Raw genomic sequence first — 19,197 nt, 5'->3', positions numbered from 1 at the left:
GGTAGGACTGTCCTACCATATTAAACATGATAAAGTTAAGGTAGGACTGTCCTACCATATTAAACATGACAGGTAGGACTGCCCTACCATATTAAACATGACAGGTAGGACTGTCCTACCATATTAAACATGACAGGTAGGACTGTCCTACCATATTAAACATGTCAGGTAGGACTGTCCTACCATATTAAACATGATAAAGTCAAGGTAGGACTGTCCTACCATATTAAACATGACAGGTAGGACTGTCCTACCATATTAAACATGACAGGTAGGACTGTCCTACCATATTAAACATGACAGGTAGGACTGTCCTACCATATTAAACATGTCAAAGTTAAGGTAGGACTGTCCTACCATATTAAACATGATAAAGTTAAGGTAGGACTGTCCTACCATATTAAACATGACAGGTAGGACTGTCCTGCCATATTAAACATGTCAGGTAGGACTGTCCTGCCATATTAAACATGACAGGTAGGACTGTCCTACCATATTAAACATGATAAAGTCAAGGTAGGACTGTCCTACCATATTAAACATGATAAAGTTAAGGTAGGACTGTCCTACCATATTAAACATGTTAAAGTTAAGGTAGGACTGTCCTACCATATTAAACATGTCAGGTAGGACTGCCCTACCATATTAAACATGATAAAGTTAAGGTAGGACTGTCCTACCATATTAAACATGACAGGTAGGACTGTCCTACCATATTAAACATGTCAGGTAGGACTGTCCTACCATATTAAACATGTCAGGTAGGACTGTCCTACCATATTAAACATGATAAAGTCAAGGTAGGACTGTCCTACCATATTAAACATGATAAAGTCAAGGTAGGACTGTCCTACCATATTAAACATGACAGGTAGGACTGTCCTACCATATTAAACATGTCAGGTAGGACTGTCCTACCATATTAAACATGTCAGGTAGGACTGTCCTACCATATTAAACATGATAAAGTCAAGGTAGGACTGTCCTACCATATTAAACATGATAAAGTTAAGGTAGGACTGTCCTACCATATTAAACATGTCAGGTAGGACTGTCCTACCATATTAAACATGATAAAGTCAAGGTAGGACTGTCCTACCATATTAAACATGATAAAGTCAAGGTAGGACTGTCCTACCATATTAAACATGTAAGGTAGGACTGTCCTACCATATTAAACATGACAGGTAGGACTGTCCTACCATATTAAACATGATAAAGTCAAGGTAGGACTGTCCTACCATATTAAACATGATAAAGTCAAGGTAGGACTGTCCTACCATATTAAACATGATAAAGTTAAGGTAGGACTGTCCTACCATATTAAACATGACAGGTAGGACTGTCCTACCATATTAAACATGATAAAGTCAAGGTAGGACTGTCCTACCATATTAAACATGATAAAGTCAAGGTAGGACTGTCCTACCATATTAAACATGATAAAGTTAAGGTAGGACTGTCCTACCATATTAAACATGACAGGTAGGACTGCCCTACCATATTAAACATGATAAAGTCAAGGTAGGACTGTCCTACCATATTAAACATGATAAAGTCAAGGTAGGACTGTCCTACCATATTAAACATGATAAAGTCAAGGTAGGACTGTCCTACCATATTAAACATGATAAAGTCAAGGTAGGACTGTCCTACCATATTAAACATGATAAAGTTAAGGTAGGACTGTCCTACCATATTAAACATGACAGGTAGGACTGTCCTACCATATTAAACATGTCAGGTAGGACTGTCCTACCATATTAAACATGACAGGTAGGACTGTCCTACCATATTAAACATGATAAAGTCAAGGTAGGACTGTCCTACCATATTAAACATGATAAAGTTAAGGTAGGACTGTCCTACCATATTAAACATGATAAAGTTAAGGTAGGACTGTCCTACCATATTAAACATGTCAGGTAGGACTGTCCTACCATATTAAACATGATAAAGTTAAGGTAGGACTGTCCTACCATATTAAACATGACAGGTAGGACTGTCCTGCCATATTAAACATGACAGGTAGGACTGTCCTACATATTAAACATGATAAAGTTAAGGTAGGACTGTCCTACCATATTAAACATGTTAAAGTTAAGGTAGGACTGTCCTACCATATTAAACATGTCAGGTAGGACTGCCCTACCATATTAAACATGACAGGTAGGACTGTCCTACCATATTAAACATGATGACAGGTAGGACTGTCCTACCATATTAAACATGATGTAAGGTAGGACTGTCCTACCATATTAAACATGACAGGTAGGACTGCCCTACCATATTAAACATGATAAAGTCAAGGTAGGACTGTCCTACCATATTAAACATGATAAAGTCAAGGTAGGACTGTCCTACCATATTAAACATGATAAAGTTAAGGTAGGACTGTCCTACCATATTAAACATGACAGGTAGGACTGTCCTGCCATATTAAACATGACAGGTAGGACTGTCCTACCATATTAAACATGATAAAGTCAAGGTAGGACTGTCCTACCATATTAAACATGTCAGGTAGGACTGCCCTACCATATTAAACATGACAGGTAGGACTGCCCTACCATATTAAACATGACAGGTAGGACTGTCCTACCATATTAAACATGACAGGTAGGACTGTCCTACCATATTAAACATGACAGGTAGGACTGTCCTACATATTAAACATGATAAAGTTAAGGTAGGACTGTCCTACCATATTAAACATGTCAGGTAGGACTGTCCTACCATATTAAACATGACAGGTAGGACTGCCCTACCATATTAAACATGATAAAGTCAAGGTAGGACAGTCCTACCTGAGCCCTAGGACCATGCCTCAGTCAGAAGTTTACATACACTTAGGTTGGAGTCATTAAAACTCGTTTTTCAACCACTCCACAAATGTCTTGTTGACAAACTATAGTTTTGGCAAGTCGGTTAGGACATCTACTTCGTGCATGACACAAGTCATTTTTCCAACAATTGTTTACAGACAGATTATTTCAATTATAATTCACTGTATCACAATTCCAGTGGGTCAGACATTTACATTCACTAAGTTGACTGTGCCTTTAAACAGCTTGGAATATTCTAGAAAATGATGTCATGGCTTTAGAAGCTTCTGATAGGCTAATTGACATAATTTGAGTCAATTGGAGGTGTACCTGTGGATGTATTTCATGGCCTAACTTCAAACTCAGTGCCTCTTTGCTTGACATCATGGGAAAATAAAAAGAAGTCATCCAAGACCTCAGAAAAGAAATGTAGACCTCCGCAAGTCTGGTTCATCCTTAGGAGCAATTTCCAAACACCTGAAGGTACCACATTCATCTGTACAAACAATAGTACGCAAGTATAAACACCATGGGACCACGCAGCCGTCATACCGCTCAGGAAGGAGATGCGTTCTGTCTCCTAGAGATGAACATACTTTGGTGCGAAAAGTAAAAATCAATCCCAGAACAACAGCAAAGGACCTTGTGAAGATGCTGGAGGAAACGGGTACAAAAGTATCTATATCCACAGTAAAACAAGTCCTATATCGACATAACCTGAAAGGCTGCTCAGCAAGGAAGAAGCCACTGCTCCAAAACCGCCATAAAAACGACAGACTACGATTTGCAACTGCACATGGGGACAAAGATTGTACGTTTTGAAGAAATGTCCTCTGGTCTGATGAAACAAAAATAGAACTGTTTGGCCATAATGACCATCGTTATGTTTGGAGGAAAATGGGGGGGGGGGGGGCTTGCAAGCCGAAGAACACCATGCCAACTGTGAAGCAGCATCATGTTGTGGGGGTGCTTTGCTGCAGGAGGGACTGGTGCACTTCAAAAGATAGATGGCATCATGAGGATGGACAATTATGTGGGTATGTTGAAGCAACAAGACATCAGTCAGGAAGTTAAAGCTTGGTCGCAAATGGGTCTTCCAGATGACAAATGGACAAGCATACTTCCAATGTCAAAATGGCTTCAGGACAACAAAGTCGAGGTGTTGGAGTGGCCGTCACAAAGCCCTGAACTCAATCCTATAGAACATGTGTGGGCAGAACTGAAAAAGCATGTGTGAGCAAGGAGGCCTACAAACCTGACTCATTACACCAGCTCGGTCAGGAGGAATGGACCAAAATTCACCCAACTTATTGTGGGAAGCTTGTGGAAGGCTACCCGAAACGTTTGACCCAAGTTAAACAATTTAAAGGCAATTATACCAAATACTAATTGAGTGTATGTAAACTTCTGACCCACTGGGAATGTGATGAAATAAATCAAAGCTGAAATAAATCATTCTCTCTACTATTATTCTGACATTTCACATTCTTAAAATTAATTGGTGATCCTAACTGACCTAAAACAGGGAATATTTAATAGGATTAAATGTCAGGGATTGTGAAAAACTGAGTTTAAATGTATTTGGCTAAGGTGTATGTAAACTTCCGACTTCAACTGTATATGGAACATGCCAAAACACAGGAATGTATGACAACATGTAAAGTATATGTTGTCATACATTCCTGTGTTTTGGCATGTTCCATATACAGTTGAAGTCGGAAGTTTACATACACCTTAGCCAAATACATTTGATATGATGAGATATATCAAATTAAAGGTGTAGGTTGTAATTAAAATGGCTTTGTCTCTCAGGGGCCCCAAGGGAAGAAAGGGTTACAGGGACTACCTGGGAATGATGGACCTACCGTGAGTACTGCATACACACACGCTAACACACACGCATGCTAACACACACGCACGCTAACACACACACACGCTAACACACACACACACACACGCTAACACACACACAGACACACGCTAACACACATGCTAACACACACACACGCACACACTAACATACACGCTAACACACACACATATGCTAACACACACGCTAACACACACACACACACACACACACACACACACACACACACACACACACACACACACACACACACACACACACACACACACACTAACACACATGCTAACACACACACTAACATACACGCTAACACACACACATATGCTAACACACACGCTAACAAACTCACACACGCTAACACACACACACACACACACTAACACACACACACATATTCATTCTCATCCATATGATCTTGTCCTCGTGTCTACAGGGTCACCCAGGGAGAGAGGGGACTCCAGGAGAGAAGGGACTACCGGTAAGCCTGTCAGTGTGTGTGTGTGTGTGTGTGTGTGTGTGTGTGTGTGTGTGTGTGTGTGTGTGTGTGTGTGTGTGTGATGTTACTGATGTGTCTCTGTGTGTGTGTATAGGGCCCACCAGGAGTCCAGGGGCCTATAGGATATCCAGGATCAAGAGGAGTGAAGGTACATTCTAAATCTATGTTCTGTTCTGTTTGTTCTGATTCTCTCTCTCTGGGTTCCATTCTAAGTGTGTATTCTCTGTCCCTGGGTTCCATTCTAAGTGTGTATTCTCTGTCTCTGGGTTCCATTCTAAGTGTGTATTCTCTGTCTCTGGGTTCCATTCTAAGTGTGTATTCTCTGTCTCTGGGTTCCATTCTAAGTGTGTATTCTCTGTCTCTGGGTTCCATTCTAAGTGTGTATTCTCTGTCTCTGGGTTCCATTCTAAGTGTGTATTCTCTGTCTCTGGGTTCCATTCTAAGTGTGTATTCTCTCTCTCTGGGTTCCATTCTAAGTGTGTATTCTCTGTCTCTGGGTTCCATTCTAAGTGTGTATTCTCTGTCTCTGGGTTCCATTCTAAGTGTGTATTCCCTGTCTCTGGGTTCCATTCTAAGTGTGTATTCTCTGTTTCTGGGTTCCATTGTAAGTGTGTATTCTCTGTCTCTGGGTTCCACAGTGTGGAGTTCCATTCTAAGTGTGTAATCTAGAGGTTCCATTGAAGGGAAGCAAAGGGTTCCAGAAGGTGTATTCTCTCTCTCTGAGAGACATTCAGATCTACTCCTGAGTTATCTATGTTTTCTCCCAGCTTTACCCTGAGTTATCTCTGTGTTTTATCCAGCTCTGGGTTCCCTGTGTTATCTCTGTGTTTTATCCAGATCTACTGCCACAGGGAGTTATCTCTGAATTAGAGGAATGAAGGGAAGCAAAGGGGAGAAGGTGAGAGAGACACAGATCTACCCTGAGTTATCTATGTTTTACCCAGCTTTACCCTGAGTTATCTCTGTGTTTTATCCAGCTCTACCCTGTGTTATCTCTGTGTTTTACCCAACTCTACCCTGAGTTATCTCTGTCTTTTGCCCAGCTCTACCCTGAGTTATCTCTGTGTTTTATCCAGCTCTACCCTGAGTTATCATTGTGTTTTATCCAGCTCTACCCTGAATTATCTCTGTGTTTTACACAGCTCTACCCTGAATTATCTCTGTGTTTTACACAGCTCTACCCTGAATTATCTCTGTCTTTTACCCAGCTCTACCCTGAGTTATCTCTGTGTTTTATCCAGCTCTACCCTGAGTTATCTCTGTGTTTTACCCAGCTCTACCCAGAGTTATCTCTGTGTTTTATCAGGCTCTACCCTGAGCTTTCTCTGTGTTTTATCAGGCTCTACCCTGAGCTTTCTCTGTGTTTTATCCAGCTCTACCCTGAGTTATCTCTGTCTTTTATCCAGCTCTACCCTGAGTTATCTCTGTCTTTTACCCAGCTCTACCCTGAGTTATCTCTGTGTTTTACCCAGCTCTACCCTGTGTTATCTATGTCTTTTACCCAGCTCTACCCTGAATTATATCTGTCTTTTACCCAGCTCTACCCTGAATTATATATGTGTTTTACACAGCTCTACCCTGAATTATCTCTGTGTTTTACCCAGCTCTACCCTGAGTTATCTCTGTGTTTTATCCAGCTCTACCCTGAGTTATCTCTGTGTTTTACCCAGCTCTACCCAGAGTTATCTCTGTGTTTTACCCAGCTCTACCCTGAGTTATCTCTGTGTTTTATCCAGCTCTACCCTGAGTTATCTCTGTGTTTTATCCAGCTCTACCCTGAGTTATCTCTGTGTTTTACCCAAACTCTACCCTGAGTTATCTCTGTCTTTTACCCAGCTCTACCCTGAGTTATCTCTGTGTTTTACTCAACTCTACCCTGAGTTATCTCTGTCTTTTGCCCAGCTCTACCCTGAGTTATCTCTGTCTTTTACCCAACTCTACCCTGAGTTATCTCTGTCTTTTACCCAACTCTACCCTGAGTTATCTCTGTGTTTTAACCAGCTCTACCCTGAGTTAACCTCGGGTTTTATACATCTCTACCCCTGAATTATCTCTGTGTTTTACCCAGCAATACCCCGATTAGCTCTGTGTTTTTTACAAAGCACTACCCAGAGTTATCTCTGTGTTTCTGACCTGTTCCGGGTTGTAGGGTGAGGATGGGTTCCCCGGCTCTAAGGGAGAGATGGGGCTGAAAGGTGACGGGGGTGACAACGGGGTCCCAGGGTCCAGGGGAGAGGATGGTCCTGAAGGACCTAAAGGACAGGCTGGACCCCTGGGGGAGGCTGGAGCCGTGGGCATCGCTGGAGAAAAGGTAGGTGGTACATAGATGGGGTGTGTGGGAGGAAGGGGGTTGGGGGACGTGTTTGAACACGATTTTGAACCACTGTTGTCTGCGCTGTCCCACTGAGCCAAAAAAAGTTATATGAAGTCAACATTTCCAGAAGACTCTATCTTATCTGCTTCTACTCTCTCTCTCTCTCTCTCTCTCTCTCCCTTCTATCTCTTCTCCTCCTCCTCCTCTCTCTCTCTCTCCACCTCTCTCTCTCTCCACCTCTCTCTCTCTCTCTCTCTCTCTCTCTCTCTCTCTCTCTCTCTGTGTCTCTCTCTCTCTCTCTCTCTGTCTCTCTCTCTCTCTGTCTCTCTCTCTCTCTGTGTCTCTCTCTCTCTGTCTCTCTCTCTCTCTGTGTCTCTCTCTGTCTCTCTCTCTCTCTGTGTCTCTCTCTCTCTCTCTCTCTCTCTCTCTCTCTCTCTCTCTCTCTCTCTCTCTCTCTCTCTCTCTCTCTCTCTCTCTCTCTCTCTCTCTCTCAGGGTAAACTGGGAGTTCCAGGGTTACCGGGGTATCCTGGACAAAAAGGACCGAAGGTGAGAGGAGTTAATATATCAAGTAAACCAATAAACATGTCAGTTAACACAGATAAGGCTAACACATTGTTTGATCGTAGCAGGAACACAGATAAGGCAGTAACTAACACATTGTCTGATCATAACAGTAACTAACACATTGTCTGTTCGTAGCAGTAGCAGTAACTAACACATTGTCTGATCGTAGCAGTAACTAACACATTGTCTGATCGTAACAGTAACTAACACATTGTCTGATCGTAGCAGTAACTAACACATTGTCTGATCGTAGCAGTAACTAACACATTGTCTGATCGTAACAGTAACTAACACATTGTCTGATCGTAGCAGTAACTAACACATTGTCTGATCGTAGCAGTAACTAACACATTGTCTGATCATAACAGTAACTAACACATTGTCTGATCATAACAGTAACTAACACATTGTCTGATCATAACAGTAACTAACACATTGTCTGATCATAACAGTAACTAACACATTGTCTGATCGTAGCAGTAACTAACACATTGTCTGATCATAACAGTAACTAACACATTGTCTGGTCGTAGCAGTAACTAACACATTGTCTGATCATAACAGTAACTAACACATTGTCTGATCATAACAGTAACTAACACATTGTCTGATCATAACAGTAACTAACACATTGTCTGGTCGTAGCAGGAACTAACACATTGTCTGATCGTAGCAGGAACACAGAAAAGGCTAACACATTGTCTGATCGTAGCAGGAACTAACACATTGTCTGATCATAACAGTAACTAACACATTGTCTGATCGTAGCAGTAACTAACACATTGTCTGATCGTAGCAGTAACTAACACATTGTCTGATCGTAGCAGTAACTAACACATTGTCTGATCGTAGCAGTAACTAACACATTGTCTGGTCGTAGCAGTAACTAACACATTGTCTGATCGTAGCAGGAACTAACACATTGTCTGATCGTAGCAGTAACTAACACATTGTCTGATCGTAGCAGGAACTAACACATTGTCTGATCGTAGCAGGAACACAGAGAAGGCTAACACATTGTCTGATCATAACAGTAACTAACACATTGTCTGATCGTAGCAGTAACTAACACATTGTCTGATCGTAACAGTAACTAACACATTGTCTGATCGTAGCAGTAATGTTTCTGTGTGTGTCAATCCCAACAGGGTTCGGATGGTTTTCCTGGATCTATTGGAGTTTTGGGAGAGAAGGGGAAGAGGGTGAGTAGTAGAGGGAGGCTTTACAATAGGGGGTGTTCATACATTCAATCTGGAGTGCCAGAGTGCACTCTGGGCGTTCCTAAATTAAGAGCGTTATCAGATTGTCCGTTCATAAATTCAGAGTGTTTCGCTCTAGGAGCGTTCAGAGTGTTTCGCTCTAGGAGCGTTCAGAGTGTTTCGCTCTAGGAGCGTTCAGAGTGTTTCGCTCTAGGAGCGTTCAGAGTGTTTCGCTCTAGGAGCGTTCAGAGTGTTTCGCTCTAGGAGCGTTCAGAGTGTTTCGCTCTAGGAGCGTTCAGAGTGTTTCGCTCTAGGAGCGTTCAGAGTGTTTCGCTCTAGGAGCGTTCAGAGTGTTTCGCTCTAGGTGCGTTCAGAGTGTTCTCTCTAGGAGCGTTCAGAGTGTTTCGCTCTAGGAGCGTTCAGAGTGTTCTCTAGGAGCGTTCAGAGCGTTTCGCTCTAGGAGGAGTAGGGTTGATCCGAGCATTCTGACCTCACAATGGCAGTCAAGCACCCGAGCTAACTGGCCAACACGTTGGCTTACTTTCTACTTCCAGACACAAATGAGAGAACACTTCACTCTGACCATTTTACTGTCCCTTACAGACAGAGCTGGTTAGGTCGTTGTCATGTGGTCCAGAGCGTTGGTGACAGAGCTGGTTAGGCCGTTGTCATGTGGTCCAGAGCGTTGGTGACAGAGCTGGTTAGGCCGTTGTCATGTGGTCCAGAGCGTTGGTGACAGAGCTGGTTAGGGCTGAGTGTTCATGTGGTCCAGAGCGTTGGTGACAGAGCTGGTTAGGCATTCTGTCATGTGGTCCAGAGCGTTGGTGACAGAGCTGGTTAGGCCGTTGTCATGTGGTCCAGAGGTTTACAGACAGAGCTGGTTAGGTCGTTGTCATGTGGTCCAGAGCGTTGGTGACAGAGCTGGTTAGGCCGTTGTCATGTGGTCCAGAGCGTTGGTGACAGAGCTGGTTAGGCCGTTGTCATGTGGTCCAGAGCGTTGGTGACAGAGCTGGTTAGGCCGTTGTCATGTGGTCCAGAGCGTTGGTGACAGAGCTGGTTAGGCCGTTGTCATGTGGTCCAGAGCGTTGGTGACAGAGCTGGTTAGGCCGTTGTCATGTGGTCCAGAGCGTTGGTGACAGAGCTGGTTAGGCCGTTGTCATGTGGTCCAGAGCCTTACAGACAGAGCTGGTTAGGCTGTTGTCATGTGGTCCAGAGCGTTGGTGACAGAGCTGGTTAGGCCGTTGTCATGTGGTCCAGAGCGTTGGTGACAGAGCTGGTTAGGCCGTTGTCATGTGGTCCAGAGCGTTGGTGACAGAGCTGGTTAGGCCGTTGTCATGTGGTCCAGAGCGTTGGTGACAGAGCTGGTTAGGCTGTTGTCATGTGGTCCAGAGCGTTGGTGACAGAGCTGGTTAGGCTGTTGTCATGTGGTCCAGAGCGTTGGTGACAGAGCTGGTTAGGCCGTTGTCATGTGGTCCAGAGCGTTGGTGACAGAGCTGGTTAGGCTGTTGTCATGTGGTCCAGAGCGTTGGTGACAGAGCTGGTTAGGCTGTTGTCATGTGGTCCAGAGCGTTGGTGACAGAGCTGGTTAGGCCGTTGTCATGTGGTCCAGAGCGGTGGTGACAGAGCTGGTTAGGCCGTTGTCATGTGGTCCAGAGCATTGCAGACAGAGCTGGTTAGGCTGTTGTCATGTGGTCCAGAGCCTTACAGACAGAGCTGGTTAGGCCGTTGTCATGTGGTCCAGAGCGTTGGTGACAGAGCTGGTTAGGCCGTTGTCATGTGGTCCAGAGCGTTGGTGACAGAGCTGGTTAGGCCGTTGTCATGTGGTCCAGAGCGTTGGTGACAGAGCTGGTTAGGCCGTTGTCATGTGGTCCAGAGCGTTGGTGACAGAGCTGGTTAGGCCGTTGTCATGTGGTCCAGAGCGTTGGTGACAGAGCTGGTTAGGCCGTTGTCATGTGGTCCAGAGCGTTGGTGACAGAGCTGGTTAGGCTGTTGTCATGTGGTCCAGAGCGTTGGTGACAGAGCTGGTTAGGCTGTTGTCATGTGGTCCAGAGCATTGGTGACAGAGCTGGTTAGGCTGTTGTCATGTGGTCCAGAGGTTTACCGACACCGCTCATATTCAACAGGTGTTAAGCGTTTGTCAATTATTCCGTTATTCTGCGCTCTGACACAGTTAGACGAGGTGCTCTGAAATAGGAGTAGATATCCGGACTGAATTTACCAGCGCACACATAGATATTCATAACATAGAGATCCTACATGTAATTCTATGCCATACGGGCCCTGCTGGACATGGACACGTTAATATTTATTGTATTTATATTGTGTTTCTATGTAATTGAAACACACTTTCATCAAGTCGGTGCTTTAGAAAACACAAACAAAGTGTATTGTCAAGTACAATATATTGTCAAATACAGTATATTGTCAGGTACAGTATACAGTATATTGCCAGGTACAGTATATTGTCAGGTACAGTATATTGTCAGGTACAATATACAGTATCTTGTCAGGTACAGTATATTGTCAGGTACAGGATCTTGTCAGGTACAATATACAGTATATTGTCAGGTACAGGATCTTGTCAGGTACAATATACAGTATCTTGTCAGGTACAGTATACAGTATATTGTCAGGTACAGTATATTGTCAGGTACAGTATACAGTATATTGTCAGGTACTGGTCAGGTACAGTATACAGTATATTGTCAGGTACAGTATATTGTCAGGTACAGTATACAGTATCTTGTCAGGTACAGTATACAGTATATTGTCAGGTACATTATATTGCCAGGTACAGTATACAGTATATTGCCAGGTACAGTATATTGTTAGGTACAGTATACAGTATATTGCCAGGTACAGTATATTGTCAGGTACAGTATACAGTATATTGTCAGGTACAGTATACAGTATATTGTCAGGTACAGTATACAGTATATTGCCAGGTACAGTATACAGTATATTGCCAGGTACAGTATATTGTCAGGTACAGTATATTGTCAGGTACAGTATACAGTATATTGTCAGGTACAGTATATTGCCAGGTACAGTATATTGTCAGGTACAGTATACAGTATATTGTCAGGTACAGTATATTGTCAGGTACAGGATATTGTCAGGTACAGTATACAGTATATTGTCAGGTACTCAGTGGTGTATCCATGGTAACGGGCTGTATGGTGTACCCATGGTAACGGTCTGTCCTGTTTTCTCTTCCACAGGGTCCCGGGGGGGAAGCAGGCAGTGCAGGACAGAGGGGTCCTAACGTGAGTACTGTCTGTGTGTGTATGTGTGTGTGTGTGTGTGTGTGTGTGAGTACTGTCTGTGTGTGTACGTGTGTGAGTACGGTCTGTGTGTGTGTGTACGTGTGTGAGTACTGTCTGTGTGTGTGTGTGTGTGTGTGTGTGTGTGTGAGTACTGTCTGTGTGTGTGTGTGTGAGTACTGTCTGTGTGTGTGTGTGTGAGTACTGTCTGTGTGTGTACGTGTGTGAGTACTGTCTGTGTGTGTGTGAGTACTGTCTGTGTGTGTACGTGTGTGAGTACTGTCTGTGTGTGTGTGTGTGAGTACTGTCTGTGTGTGTGTGAGTACTGTCTGTGTGTGTACGTGTGTGAGTACTGTCTGTGTGTGTGTGTGTGTGTGAGTACTGTCTGTGTGTGTACGTGTGTGTTTGTGTGAGTACTGTCTGTTTGTGTACGTGTGTGAGTACTGTCTGTGTGTGTACGTGTGTGTTAGTACTGTCTGTGCGTGTGTGTGTGTGTTTGTCTCTGCCTATGCGTGTTTATCTGTGTGTGTTTATCTGTGTGTGTGCGCGTGTGTGTGTGCGTGTGTGTGTGTGTGTGTGTGTGTGTGTGTGTGTGTGTGTGTGTTTGTCTCTGCCCATGAGTGTTTATCTGTGTGTGTTTATCTGTGTGTGTGTGTGTGTGTGTGTGTGTGTGTGTGTGTGTGTGTGTGTGTGTGTGTGTGTGTGTGTTTGTCTCTGTGAGTTTATCTGTGTGTGTGCGTGTGTGTGTGTGTGTGTGTGTGTGTGTGTGTGTGTGTGTTTGTCTCTGCCCATGAGTGTTTATCTGTGTGTGTAATACTGTTGTTTTTCCTGCAGGGGGTGCGTGGGGGTCGGGGTGCCAAGGGACCAACGGGGAAGACAGGGGGAAAGGTCAGAGTTCAACCCATTCTAATCATTATGAGGTCATCATAATCTCTCTATCCAGCAGTAACACAGCATGCATCCCAAATGGCACCCTAAAAAGTAGTGCACTACACAGAGAATAGGATGCCATTTGGAGCATAACCTCAGTCACACTGATTCATATTATAGTATATAGTATAGTATTATATACGTTAATAGTATATAGTATAGTATTATATAAGTTAATAGTATAATATAGTATTCTATAAGATAACTGTATAGTATACAGCATAGTAGTCTATAAGTTAATAGTATAGTATATTGTATAGTATTCTATAAGTTAATAGTATAGTATATTGTATAGTATTCTATAAGTTAATAGTATAGTATATTGTATAGTATTCTATAAGTTAATAGAATAGTATATTGTATAGTATTCTATAATTGAATACAAAGCATTCGGAAAGTATTCAGACCCCTTAACTTTTTCCATATTTTGTTAAAGTGTAATTTTAAAATGTATTAAATGTTTTTTCCCCTCCCTCATCAATCTAAACACAATATCCTATAATGACAAAGCAAAAACAGATTTTTTAGACATTTTAGCAAATCTAATTTTGAAAATGATATCTCTCTACTTTGCTCCGTTCATTTTTGCCTCGATCCTGACTAGTCTCAGTCCCTGCCGCTGAAAAACATCCCCACAGCATGATGCTGCCACCACCATGCTTCACCGTAGGGATGGTGCCAGGTTTCCTCCAGATGTCACACTTGGCATTCGGGCCAAAGAGTTCAATCTTGGTTTCATCAGACCAGAGAATCTTGTTTCTCATGGTCTGAGAGTCTTTAGGTGCCTTTTGGCAAACTCCAAGTTGGCTGTCATGTGCCTTTTACTGAGTAGTGGTTTCCGTCTGGCCTCTCTACCATTAAGGCCTGATTGGTGGAGTGCTGCAGAGATAGTTGTCCTTCTGGAAGGTTCTCCCATCTCCACAGAGGACCTCTGGAGCTCTGTCAGAGTGACCATCGGGTTCTTGTTCACCTCCCTGACCAAGGCCCTTCTCCCCTGATTGCTCAGTTTGGCCGGGCGGCCAGCGCTAGGAAGACTCTTGGTGGTTCCAAACTTCTTCCATTTAAGAATGATGGAGGCCATTGTGTTCTTGGGGACCATCAATGCTAGTGAAATGTTTTTGTACCCTTCCCCAGATCTGAGCCTGAGCCAGATCTGAACACAATCCTGTCTCCTTCGACCTCACGGCATTGTTTTTGCTCTGACATGCACTGTCGACTGTGGGACCTTATATAGACAGGTGTGTGCCTTTCTAAATAATGACCAATCAATTACATTTACCACAAGTGGACTCCTCCAATCAAGAAACATCTCAAGGATGATCAATGGAAACAGGATGCACCTGAGCTCATTTTCGAGTCTCATAGCAAAGGGTCTGAATACTTATGTAAATACGTTTATTTTTATATTTTACTTTTATAAATTTTGCAAAAATTTCTCATAACCTTTATTATTATGGGGTATTGTGATGTCATTATAGGGTATTGTGATGTCATTATAGGGTATCGTGATGTCATTATAGGGTATTGTGATGTCATTATAGGGTATTGTGATGTCATTATTGGGTATTATGGGGTGTTATGTGCAGATTACTGAGGATTTTAAAAAAAATAAAAAAATGTAGGATAAGGCTGTAACGTAACGAAAGTGTCCAGAGGTCTGAATACATTCTGTACATATAGATTTATATTCCCGACTCGGACATTGCTCGTCCTAATATTTCTATATTTCTTGATTCCATTCTTATACTTTTTTAGGTTTGCCTGTATTGTTTTGTATTGTTAGATATTACTGTCGGAGCTGGGAACATGAGCATTTCGTTACACCCGCAATAACACTCGTTAAATATGTCTATGCGACCAATACAATTGTATTTGATTTGTCTGTTTTCCGTGCTGTCTGTCACAGGGCTCCTCTGGACATGATGGACCCAACGGACCAACTGGAGACAGGGTAAGGACAGGAACGTCATGCCTCATTGATCGGTTTATTGATTGATTGGTTAATTAGTTGATTGGCTGATTTGTTAATTAGTATATTTGTTGACTGGTTGATTGTTTGTGTAAGTGTTTGATTGGTTGATTTGTTAATTGGCTAACTTGCTAATTGCTTACTTGATTGAATTATGTGTTTGATGGGTTGGATAAGTGTTTAATTAATTAACTGATTGACTGTTTGATTGATTCATTTATGTGCTGTCTAGGGGCCTCAAGGGCCACAAGGACGGAACGGGGAATCAGGACCCAAGGGACCGAACGTGAGTGACACACACACACACACACACACACACACACACACACACACACACACACACACACACACACACACACACACACACACACACACACACACACACACACACACACACACACACACACACTGTCATTGTAGTGTAACAGGATGTTGAATTGTGTGACTGTGATGTCCCTTCCTGTGTGTGTGTGTAGGGTCCAGCGGGGAAAGATGGACTTCCGGGTCATCCAGGTCAGAGAGGAGAGCCGGTGAGTAGAGGTTAGATGTCACAAGAAGTTACCTAAATACACCTATCCATCCACTAATGTATCTCTCTTTCTCTTCCTCTTCCTCTTCCTCTTTCTCTCTCTCTCTCTCTCTCTCTCTCTCTCTCTCTCTTTTTCTCTCTCTCTCTCTCTCTCTTTTTCTCTCTCTCTCTCTTTTCTCTCTCTTCTCTCTCTCTCTCTCTCTCTCTCTCTCTCTCTCTCTCTTTCTCTCTCTCCCTCTCTCTTTCTCTCTCTTCCTCTCTCTTCCTCTCTCTTTCTCTCTCTCCCTCTCTTTCTCTCTCTTCCTCTCTCCCTCTCTCTTTCTCTCTCTCCCTCTCTCCCTCTCCTCCCTCTCTCTTTCTCTCTCTCTCCAGGGTTTCCAAGGAAAGACGGGACCCCCAGGTCCAGGAGGTGTTGTGGGGCCACAGGTGAGTCTGATTGGTTGCTATGTGTGTTCTCTCTAACCTGATTGGTCTGTTTGTGTTCTCGCTAACCTGATTGGTTGCTGCAGGGTAAATCAGGTGAGACCGGGTCGTTGGGAGACAGAGGTCACCCCGGGTCACCTGGCGTACCGGGAGAGCAGGGCTTACCTGGCGCCGCCGGGAAGGAGGGAGCTAAGGTGATTCTTCGTCATCATCATCATCATCATCATCATCATCATTATGAATCATCATTGTTTTCACCCCGATAATCACCATTACCAATCATTACAAGAATCATCTTCATTGGTAAGTTCAATTGACCTCATGAGCGTTCCACCAATCAGAGCTGTTGTTGTTGTTGTTTCCAGGGCGACCCGGGCACAGGAGGGACTTCTGGGAAAGCTGGTCCTCCAGGACTTAGGGGCTTCAGAGGCAGCAGAGGGGCTGCCGGGGGCATGGTAACACACAGACACACAGACACACACAGAGACACAGAGATACACACACAGACAGACACAGAGACAGACACACACACATACACAGACACAGAGACAGACACAGACCTTCACAGAGACCTTCACAGAGACAGACACAGAGACAGACACAGAGACAGACACAGAGACAGACACAGAGACAGACACAGAGACAGACACAGACACAGAGACTGACACAGACACAGATCCTGTGATGGTATGATAGCAGTGTGTTCTCCCCAGGGTCCTGCTGGTCTGAAAGGAGGTGAAGGACCAGTCGGAGCAGCAGGAGCTATAGTGAGTCCTCTCTCCTCTCCTTCTACATCTGTCTTCTCTCTCTATTCCTCACTTCCTCTCTCTCCATCTGCCAACACAGACCTCAGACAGACAGACACTTCCTCACTCTCCATCTGCCAACACAGACCCCAGACAGACACTTCCTCTCCATCTGCCAACACAGACCCCAGACAGACACTTCCTCTCCATCTGCCAACACAGACCCCAGACAGACACTTCCTCTCCATCTGCCAACACAGACCCCAGACAGACACTTCCTCTCCATCTGCCAACACAGACCCCAGACAGACACTTCCTCTCTCCATCTGCCAACACAGACCCCAGACAGACACTTCCTCTCTCCATCTGCCAACACAGACCCCAGACAGACACTTCCTCTCTCCATCTGCCAACACAGACCCTAGACAGACACTTCCTCTCTCCATCTGCCAACACAGACCCCAGACAGACACTTCCTCTCCATCTGCCAACACAGACCCCAGACAGACACTTCCTCTCTCTCCATCTGCCAACACAGACCCCAGACAGACACTTCCTCTCTCTCCATCTGCCAACACAGACCCTAGACAGACACTTCCTCTCTCTCCATCTGCCAACACAGACCCTAGACAGACACTTCCTCTCTCTCCATCTGCCAACACAGACCCCAGACAGACACTTCCTCTCCATCTGCCAACACAGACCCCAGACAGACAGACACTTCCTCTCGCTCCATCTGCCAACGCAGACCCCAGACAGACACTTCCTCTCTCTCCATCTGCCAACACAGACGCCAGACAGACAGTGTGAAGATGTATAATGTACATATGTAAATCCCCTCCCCCCTCCCCCTCTCTCTCTCTGCAGGGGGCCGGTGGTGAGAGGGGTCCCCCAGGGTCAGCCGGTGCCATTGGTCAGCCTGGGAGGGCAGGGGCTGTGGGTGGACCTGGACCAATGGGAGAGAAGGGGGAACCGGTAGGTACTGTAAAGGTGTTCCATATTCTGGGTTCTACATTCCATATTGTGAGTTCTGAGTCCCTATAGTTCCAGAGTTGTGTGTAGGTAATGTAACTGTCTGTGTGTGCGTTGTGTTGTCCCAGGGAGGGGCGGGTCCCATTGGACCATCAGGACAGGATGGAGACCAGGGACCTCTAGGACTACCTGGAGCTGCAGGTCCTGCAGGACCCCCGGGGGAGGATGGGGATAAGGTAACATGGCCTGTCCCTGTGTGTGTTGTTGTTGTTGTTGTTGTTGTTGTGTGTATCTGAAGGCGTTTATTGTGTGTGTGTGTAGGGAGAGACTGGAGGACCAGGGCAGAAGGGCAGCAAAGGAGACAAAGGAGAATCAGTGAGTCTACTGAGATAATTACTACACCAGATCTACACCAATATTACACGAATACAGTACTACACCAATACTACCCTAATACTACACGAATACTAAACCAATACTACCCTAATACTACTCTGATATTATACTAATACAGTACTACACAAATACTACCCTAATACTACACGAATACTAAACCAATACTACCCTAATACTACTCTGATATTATACTAATACAGTACTACCCTAATACTACCCTGTTATTATACTAATGCAAAACCAATACTACTACCAATACTACACTAATACTGCCACAAGACTACCCGGAGACTACACTAATACTGCCACAAGACTACACTAATACTGCCACAAGACTACCCAGAGACTACACTAATACTGCCATAAGACTACCCAGAGACTACATTAATACTGCCACAAGACGACCCAGAGACTACACTAATACTGCCACAAGACTACCCAGAGACTACACTAATACTGCCACAAGACTACACTAATACTGCCACAAGACTACCCAGAGACTACACTAATACTGCCACAAGACTACCCAGAGACTACAATAATACTGCACCAAGACTACCCAGAGACTACACTAATACTGCCACAAGACTACCCAGAGACTACACTAATACTGCCACAAGACTACCCAGAGACTACACTAATACTGCCACAAGACTACACTAATACTGCCACAACTACCCAGAGACTACACTAATACTG

The 19,197-nt window shown here is 44.1% G+C and overlaps 1 protein-coding gene across 1 annotated transcript in view; it reads left to right on the top strand.

Annotated features, from left to right (window-relative positions):
- LOC115123496 (collagen alpha-1(XI) chain-like) overlaps positions 1–19,197 on the top strand; it is a 119,323-nt gene that overhangs the window by 78,565 nt on the left and 21,561 nt on the right. The window contains 20 exon segments of the mRNA XM_065002191.1: positions 4,638–4,691; positions 5,129–5,173; positions 5,286–5,339; positions 5,875–5,885; positions 6,047–6,089; positions 7,341–7,502; positions 8,000–8,053; positions 9,220–9,273; positions 12,492–12,536; positions 13,368–13,421; positions 15,370–15,414; positions 15,665–15,718; positions 15,909–15,962; positions 16,334–16,387; positions 16,471–16,578; positions 16,750–16,839; positions 17,098–17,151; positions 17,998–18,105; positions 18,231–18,338; positions 18,424–18,477. Of these exon segments, the coding sequence (XP_064858263.1) occupies positions 4,638–4,691; positions 5,129–5,173; positions 5,286–5,339; positions 5,875–5,885; positions 6,047–6,089; positions 7,341–7,502; positions 8,000–8,053; positions 9,220–9,273; positions 12,492–12,536; positions 13,368–13,421; positions 15,370–15,414; positions 15,665–15,718; positions 15,909–15,962; positions 16,334–16,387; positions 16,471–16,578; positions 16,750–16,839; positions 17,098–17,151; positions 17,998–18,105; positions 18,231–18,338; positions 18,424–18,477 (1,305 nt within the window).

The sequence above is a fragment of the Oncorhynchus nerka genome, linkage group LG15 (assembly GCF_034236695.1).
Source record: "Oncorhynchus nerka isolate Pitt River linkage group LG15, Oner_Uvic_2.0, whole genome shotgun sequence".
Lineage (NCBI taxonomy): Eukaryota > Metazoa > Chordata > Actinopteri > Salmoniformes > Salmonidae > Oncorhynchus > Oncorhynchus nerka.
The sequence above is the reverse complement of the archived record's forward strand: the minus strand, read 5'-3'. Positions and strand labels throughout refer to the sequence as shown.